Source organism: Mchenga conophoros, linkage group LG12, assembly GCF_057382185.1.
Source record: "Mchenga conophoros isolate Kocher_MC1m ecotype Shallow Benthic linkage group LG12, M_conophoros_male_GT1.1, whole genome shotgun sequence".
Taxonomy (NCBI): domain Eukaryota; kingdom Metazoa; phylum Chordata; class Actinopteri; order Cichliformes; family Cichlidae; genus Mchenga; species Mchenga conophoros.
Window position 1 is genome coordinate 10,300,247 of NC_140537.1, and position 9,159 is coordinate 10,309,405.

Sequence of the window (9,159 nt, forward strand, 5' to 3'; positions counted from 1 at the left end):
GGAAGTCATCTGACAGCAAGATTGTTCAGAAGTCTACAGAACACTGTTTATGCTCTTTATTTTTATAAAGTTAATTGATCTCCAAACGTTGATTGTGTTCATCTGGACGTAGCGTTTTGTGGGAGAAACGTTTTGTCACTCATCCAAGTGACTTCTTCAGTCTCAGCTGACTGCAGGTTAATTGGATGTTTCCAAATTTGTTGTCAGTAAGTAGTTTATTAAAGACTAGTACAAAGGTAATATTTTACAGAAACTGTTTTAAAAAGTTGACAGACCTTAAGATAAACTTGGCACCAAGCAAGTTCTGTACAAAACTGAACTCAGCACACAGCTTCACCTGAAATGGAGTAGTGCACTAAAGGTCAAAGGTGCCAGAATTTACAGTTATACTTTATATTCAGGTACATAAACAGGTTTAAGCTTTAAGCAAGAGTTTAGAAAAATAGTTTTCTCATTTTAAGGAAGTTTTTCCAGAAACTTTCCCTCTAGTTCCTAAAGAACTTTACAGTGATATTTACTGTAAAATGGGAAGATCATGTTTGAAGGTATTCAGAACTTGTAGCCCAGTCCAGATCTGCTAATGTGGCAGAACAGTGTCATGGCAAAGCACATTCCCAAAACCTGTAAACAGAAATATAGAAATTAAACTGGAAAAGGACATAAAATGCAATGTTGTACTGTTTAAAAAAAAAAAAAAAAAAAAAAAAAGTTATTCTGAGCTTCTCAAGCTGACTGAAATTTCATTGGGTTTATGCTTGTGTATATGAAGTATTTTTATTCCTTTTGCAATCTAAAGAGTGGTCTTTTCTTCCCCGATCCATTCTAGAGCTGTGTTTTTGGGTGTGGCAGTGGACATTGTCCAGCTGGAGGCCCACTTTGGTAAGTGGGAGGGGAGCAGATCTTGGGCTGTATCCCAATTCAGGGTCTGCAGCCTTAAAGTACGCAGCGTCAACGATCCTCAAGGGCCGCGCACTTAAAGACTGCTAAGGCCGGAAGTGCGAGGCTTGTGAAATGGGACGGTCTAGCCTCCGTTGCGCTGCCCAGGTTGCCTAGCAACCATGATACTAACAGCTAGAAACGTTTCATACAGCTTTGTTTGACAGAAATGAAGGAGAAAATCGTTTGTTCATTTGTTTGTTTGTTTCTACATGAGCTTTGATCATTCTCTGTAAGATTAAGGTCAGCTATTGAATGGCGTAAATTTTAAAGTAAAGGGTTTAAAACCAAGTTAGTACAAACGTCACTAATGTCACATAACTTTGCCGACATGTGGCCAACAGTAATGTTTTAATGTTCTTCGTTATTAAACATTTGCACATAAATAAGTGACATAATATTCAGCACTTAGTTTACTAAGATACTCTTCGGGCGCCCCTCATCCGCCGTTTTTTTTTTCCGCCAAAATTATCCACACCCACCACCGCGCTATGCATTCTGGGATATGTTGGGCCACGAAGTCTACACCGCCACGTCCTTAAAATTCAGGGAAATGAAGGACTCATTTGAGGGCCGCATTTCGAGCAGCCTTTGAATTGGGACAGTCTTCGTCGCGTCGCTGTGACGTAATCGGCCTTAAAATGCGGCCTTTAAGGCTGCAGACCCTGAATTGGGATACAGCCTTGGTCTGCGGCAATCATAGACTGTATATGAAGGATGGCTGTAGCGGCTTTAACGTCACACATTATTTTGCCATTGCCAGATAGCGAATGTGACTGATATACAGGGATGCTGGACAGTCATTGGTTAAAGACATGTAAACCACTTTTATAACTTTAGTGGGGACTAGTCTTAACAGTAAGATGTGAAACTGGCAAAGTATAAAGTCATCAGGAAAATGTTTAGCATGAAGTGAACTGAAAGTTAATTTTTCTTACATTTCTGTACATCCTAACTTCTATTCCAAAGCAGGAGTTGGCCATTAGGACAGAAGAATGTAGGTTAAAAGTACTTGACCATTAGCTTTTTATTATTTTATTTTCAAGAGCTGCAAGCTACATTCATCTTTTATTTCCTTTTTTCTCTTCACTCCCAACCAGTTTTACCAGATGGCTCTCTGCCACTGTCACTGGCTCTTCTGGCTCTAGTAGATGTAACATGGGCTGCAAGATGGTTTCCACCAATGTGGAATTACCAAAAATAGAGAGGGCATAGCCTAACATATGAAACAGGAAAAGACCGCTGTGTAATCCATTTATTTCAACAAAGTAACTGTATTCGGAATACCATGTATTCAGTTACTCCCGCACACTGTCTGGAGATCTCTTCCTGTCAAAAAGTTCTTTCTCCCCACCATTGCCTGGTACTTGCTCATAATGGGTTATCTGATCATCAGAGTGCTCTCCATCTAATATTGAAGGATCTTTATAGTATAAAACACACTGAGGCCATGGTTGTTAACTGCTATAAATGAAACCATACAGTCAAAGGCAACAAAGTTTAGGTATATTTTAACAGGAAGATGCCACGTTTCTGAGCAGAACATTGTATTAACCAATTCATTCACTTTATAATCCAGTTGTCTTTTATACAGAAGTGAAGATGGTAATTTCTGAGACATGGTACATCTGCAGGTTCATAGATTAACTTTGCAACACCTGCGTAAAATAGTATGTTAACAGCTTACCTCAATCATACAGAGGACAATGACAGAGACCCCAATGGTTAGGAAATTCTTCTCAAAAAAATTTGTCACCTTTGACAAACAACCCTGCACACAAAACATTTTGAAATTACCTGCAGCAGTAACAATGTGACCTTTGACCTCTATGGTACATTAAAGCAAGTATGAATCTGAAAGGATCAGTGATTAGTATGAGCCTACCGTTTGCCTGTATTTCTGACTTTTACAAGAGGGGTCCTCAGGAATACAGCAGGATTCTGGCACGTTGTTTCCCCAATCTGTTACATTATGGATTCCACAGCAGTCAAGCTAAAACAAATGAATTTGACAGACAAAAAAAATAAACACATTTCTAAAGTCATTTGTGTCACAACATGACATCTCCACTCTGACACACTTACGTTTTTTTGAATATTATCCCAGTCACTTTGTTTTGAATGTGTTGAATTTCCTTTTGCATCATTCAAGCCCTTTGTCAGATCGGTCTTCACTCTTTCAGTAATCTGAACAGTAACGGAGGATTTGGTGATTACATACAATGTATACATTTGCTTTAAAAACAGAACATATTGTGTATAGCATATGTGTCACACACTTCTCCCTCGTATACAAGTAGCAGACATGCTGCTGTCAGTTCCAAGAGCATCATGAGGAAGAGCATCAGGAAAAACTGTAAAAAATAAATATAAAGGTTTATGTGAATGTTACTCTGAAACACTTTACATAAACATATGAAACGGTACTGTATAGTGAAGTTATTTTCGGCTGCTAGTTCACAGCATGTAGCTCAACATGTCTGATTTCGAGAACGTTTTAAACTTGAATGCGCATAAATGCCCATCTTTGTGTTTCCTCCTAGAAAACTAGAAAAACTAGTCCCGATTAACATCTAAATTACCTTTTTTCCCAGAGAACTGACTCTTTAGATATTTCCGTTTGTTACATAAATGCTATTTTTGTAGCATTCAAAAATTGGAGTACACAACAGTGAAGAGGCAGTGTTAGAGAGCCCACCCCCCTTATCAAAATTATACAGGCTTAAAAAAACAAACAAATTATACCCTTTGGGGGTACCAAAACTAGAGTGTTAATTACCTAAAAATATGAAGTAATCAGAGGGAGCAGAAAACCACATAATCTGTGCTCTGCTTTGAGTATTTGTGTGTGTGTTACCGATAGGAGGAGACAGCGGTTCTCCTTGAGTGCGCCGAGAAATCCCAGGAAGGACACGCAGGTGATGATGATGCCGGTGATCAGGAGGATGTTGGCTATGTTGAAGCTGGGCAGTGAGGGGGTGAGAGCAGCATAATTTGAACTCACCATCACGATGACGCCGAAGGCCAAAACGGCCACACCGCAGATCTGACAGAAGAGAAGACAGACTGAAGCCAAGTCCACAATACACACTACACAGAGTACAGTGAGCTGCACCGGGCCCTGGTCTGCTTCAGAGCTTGCCTACAGGCAGCAGTGTCAGGCAGTACATTTTCTCAAGTGCTTCTGCTTTTTATTTATTTGTTATGCAACAGACTTCTGGCAAATGTTGACTTTTCCTTTTCTTTTGTATCCACCAAGTCTGTGGAACAAAATTAATGAAATGAAATTGAATTAAAAAATATATAATATAAATATATTAACACTTTCTCTTCATGGCCCCTGTGAGTCAGGCATATCTATCTATCTATCTATCTATCTATCTATCTATCTATCTATCTATCTATCTATCTATCTATCTATCTATCTATCTATCTTCCTTCTCACATATTAGCAGACATTGGCTTTCTAAAATTAACTGCCTCCACTCTAATTGGCTCACGTAATCGTCATAGTAATAATACAATTACACAGAGTAAACAAAACTGTCAGAGCCTTTTTTGTGTTTTTTGTTTGTGTGAACTTTTGGTAAATCCTTTTAACTGATTAATTTTTAAGAATCTGACCATCTGGTAGAATATTTGAAACCCAAAGTAGACACCTGAAGCATTTATAAATACTAACTAATTTTCACACACTCATACGTCTGTCACACCTGACAGTTTAGGTTTGAAAAGTGAGTGGATGAATGTGACAGGATGTTTCACAGTGATGTGTGATGTATTGCTGGATGACTGAGACATACGTACAAAGCAAAGCAAGTTGGCGACACACATGGTGTACTTTAAACACTTGAGGCAGCTGTGAGCCATCTTGCAACTCCTCTGATCAGACCTGCAACAAGAAAAGGCCGTTATTTTTTTTATTGAATATAAATATCGGAAGCAGGGCTGGATGTGGTCAAGGTTTAATGCAGCATCTCTTATTTATGTCTTGCGTTTGTGTGTGGGTGTGTAAGTGCTAAAACAGACAAAACGTCACGGTCACAAAGCGGGGAAGTGATGCTCACACATCTCACTTCCTGTGTTTCCTCTCAGTTTACAAGCAAAACCAAAATTCTTCTTCTGTACAACACGATATGAGTGCATTATACTTTGGGAGGGTTTAAAATTACATCATGAGAGGGCAGGCAGTTTAATTGTGGAAATACCAAAACTTCCTCAAAATACAAGGTGACCCGTTCTAAGTAAAAATCTCCTGTATTTGTGTTATAAATATGTGTAAAACATCAAAATTTTGCCCTCTTTCTAACTGATCTTTGTTCTGAGAATAGAAAAGAGACTTCTTCTTCTTCTTCTTCTTCAGCCATTTAAAACTACTAAAGTACAGCCCTTATATTTTGTTTTCCACTTAAGTCAGTATGTACACATGACAGACACTTTCAGTTAGATGACTGCCTATTTTGGTCTAAATTTGAAAGATTTTTGTTCACTTTTTCATCTTCGTGGGGTTTTCCTTTCTCACAAGTATTTTTTAGAGATTTGACATCAACACGTTTCTGACCGATAAAGAAACATCTTCACAATATTCTGAAGATTTAACGAGATCTCAAGACAAAATAAAGTTTAACTCTTACCTATTTGGAGAAAATGATATCTGCTATCGTCTCTGTTTTCAGGCGTGTGCTTGTCGAGCTCGTCTGCTGTTCGTACTTCCCCTTCTCATAGCTCTGTGAAGCTTGCAGAGTACATCATGGGGCTTTCAGCAGCCCTTCTCACTTCCTCTTCCTAAAGTCTAGCAACATGGAAAGAAACTGATGACTGAGAAAGTGCAGTAGGGACAGCCAATAGCGCTGCAGAGACGTCAGGTGCATGTCTGTGACACACTGCTTATATTTAGATACAAGCTGAAACTGTGGTCAGCAGCTGCAGAGGTCAAAACCCCTCACTGATGTGAAATCAATTGTTAATATTCTTATTGCACAACTAGAGATAATAAAGCCCGTATGTTCGTCACAGAGGAACACAAACTGGTTAAAACATCTAACTGGTGTCATTTCTCACCTTCTCAATGTGTCACGTGCCAAGGTAGTTGTCGGCATATGCAGTCCTGGTTTCATTTAGTCGTGTTGCAGAGTGTTACTTTCTTTATCAAAGGCCGCTACTCTGCATTTAATCATTAGCTACTATTTCTCAGATGGCTGCCCTTCCCTGAGCCTGTTTCTGATGGCCATTTCTTCCTGTTTAAAAGGAGTTTTTCTTTGCCACAGTTGCCAAAGTGCTTGCCTACATGGAGTTGTCTGATTATTGAGGTTTTCTCTTTCTTCCCCACCTTCCAAACATTTACCATTTATAATAAATGCCTGCCCTCTCCTGAGCCTGATTTTGTTGGAAAATCCCTCCATGTTTAAAGGAACCCCTGCCTCCCTACCAAAGTTTTGCTCGTAGGGAATATTTACATTCATGGGTATTTCCAAGTAAAAACAATCAAATGTGAAACAGTTCTCACCTGATCCCTCAGAATCAGTTCATTCTGTTGTTATTTTATATACTCAAAATTTCATTTAAACGGTCTCCTGATACCAGGCTCCTCTTCTAGCCTTTGTTTCATTCCTAATGTTATATATAACCTGACAACTAGCCTCCCCTGACATTACGCCCTGAACCCGCTGTTCCACCCCTCCCCTGCAGCTGCGCCACAGACCACACCCTGCCACACAGTCACTTTTAACACCTGAGATTGTTGCTTGTTATGGCAACAACAGGAATGGAGAAAGAACAAAGAACATTTTCTGTATAATAGACACAAAAACACTGAAAATGTTTTTAAAATTCTTAAAATCTGAGCCCACGGCAGGATGTCCAGATGTTCTCAGGACTGCTGTCAGCCAATGAAAAACCTCGACACATCAGAGGCAAGCATTCAGTTTCTTCAACACTTGTTTTAGTAGTATCGTCATTTCCTGACTCACAATCAGATCATCCATTTTTATTTCATCTTATTACCAGTGTGCCAGGGTTGAAATAAAGACAGTTTTAATCTCTATTTCTGCTGCACATACAGCCAGTGTGCCACAGATCAATACGCACGAGCAAACTGAAGCATAGTACAAACAGAGTAAGGCTGACTGAGCACTGGTTCACTTTCAGGGTGAAACTAAACCACACCTTCCCGGTGGCCTACTGGACAAATCCCTCAACCAGGGCAGCTGTAGACTAAAATACAGCGATGCATTAATGATATAGGCCAAAGTATATGACCGCTTAGTCATTCAAAGTTTACCTTATCATTACTTGGAAGCCTGTGATGAACTTCACAGCATTGTTGTGTGGGAGCAGGAACAGTGACATTCAGGAGGGGGAGCTTAGCCATCACCATTAAGAGGAACTGTGCAACCACAAATGGGGATTTAAGAGTAAAACAACTAATGTACTTTTAAAAAGGGCCTCTTAATGCACCTGGTTTGCAGTTTTTAGCTATAGTAAAACCAAGACACCGTTTTTGTTTAGGCTGAAATGCCTTTGATCCTTTTGCTTCTCTTCAGGCACCAGCGAGGGTCTCTTCAGTAGTGCTTAGTTTTTCATTTTGAACTCTGTTGGATGAATTGTCATTCAGGTTCAGACCCCCTTTGTTCACTTCAAAATGAATTTTTCTCCACTTCTAGCAGCAGTTACTTTTGGAATAAGACTACTAATTCAATTCAGTTCAGTTTTTATATCACCAAATCACAACAGCATTCAGCTCAAAGCATTTAATATTGTAAAGTAAAGACCAACACCCTACCAAACAAGTATTTGGCGACCTTCAGTGGAAAGGGACAGTTTTAGACCACCAGATTTCATGTTCCAGTTACCTTCTTACTCAGATAAATAACATTTTCACCTTTGTTAAAATTTGTTTAGAGTGGGCTGGAGTGGGAATTAACGCCCTCATAAAAATCCAATTATAGCTATAACAATAGTGAGCATTCCTTTAGCATTAGTAAACAAAAACCAAATACTGTATTTAACTCGATCACACATCACCAAATGCTTCATTTCCTCCGACGAGGAAATGAAGCATTTACTGCAGCTGCTTTCAGTTGTTTCTTGTTTGTGGGTTTGTGGGTCTATTTTCACTTACTGAAAAGCGGCTCTGCCGAGTTGAGATGACAACTGACTTGGCCAATAAAGAATAAACTGAGAAATTAAGAATTGTTTTTGCAGCATGCTTCGGGACGTTGTCGACTTGCACTCTGTTATAATGTGGTTTGTTTTGGATTATAAGCTGCTTCTTTCTGTCGCCACACTTTTCCCTGGGCAAGTTCAAGTTGCACTTTGTTTAAACTCTCTGTACCTCCATTCATCAATGCATCTCTTGATTGTATACATGAAAGTCTGAAAGTATTTTTGATTTGGTTAAATATTGTGAAGCTATTTTTCTGAACCATGGACATAATCCTGTTTTCAGATGTATCAGATTGTTGCTGATAGATGTATTTTAGTTGTTCAACTTAACAACAGCCTCCTTCACTTCCACTGCATCTCTTTTATTCTTATATTTAAGATTACAGTGAAAAGCTATAACATACAAATCCAACACTTTGAATCAGCTGCAGATATTAGATAGCAGATATGTGACAGACGCTTCATTGGTAATGAAGTAACAAGGGAACAGGCCTCACCTGGCCATGAAACATCTCGTCACTCAATTGTCTAATTACTTTGGAGCCTCTGAGGTTCTAAATCATTTCCAGCTAAAATCGCTTTGTAAAATCACTTGAATTAAAGCTGAAGTCTGCAGTTCTATCATATCTTGATGGTTTGTTGGTGGTACGTTCAACAAATTATGGATTCAGCTGTAGCTAGCTGCTTTCAGCACTTTAATCTAAACCACATTAACCTTTGATTCCTGTTCACTCTTTTCCAAGTTTCTAATGAGGTATATTAGTATTCTTTCACAAAACAGTTTCACTTCTGAGATTGCAAGCTGCTTGTTTTATTACTTACATCACTGCTTCCACAGGAATTTTCATGTTTACCGTTCTCAGTTCCGCTGACTTATCATCTTAGATCCAAACACAGCATGCAGCCTACTCATCATTCTGTGCAGGATGAAATGTTCTGGCTGGTGTCCTGTGTGTCCATTTATACTGTATTGTGTTGGAGAAGTCTAACTTCTCAAACTCATAAAATCAAGATAAAATGAGCTTAAAACAACATTTTTGCTCATGGATGATATCTTCA

The 9,159-nt window shown here is 39.0% G+C and overlaps 1 protein-coding gene across 1 annotated transcript; it reads right to left on the reverse strand.

Annotated features, from left to right (window-relative positions):
* Positions 1-196: 196 nt before the first annotated feature.
* LOC146562148 (leukocyte surface antigen CD53) lies at positions 197-5,722 on the reverse strand. The gene is made up of 8 exons (XM_085293645.1): positions 5,571-5,722; positions 4,744-4,828; positions 3,794-3,982; positions 3,216-3,290; positions 3,022-3,123; positions 2,822-2,929; positions 2,624-2,707; positions 197-621 (listed from the first exon to the last, which is right to left on the reverse strand). Exons 2-8 carry the CDS (start codon positions 4,804-4,806, stop codon positions 550-552), a joined length of 693 nt encoding a protein of 230 aa, XP_085149771.1. The 5' UTR covers positions 4,807-4,828; positions 5,571-5,722; the 3' UTR covers positions 197-549.
* Positions 5,723-9,159: the final 3,437 nt, after the last annotated feature.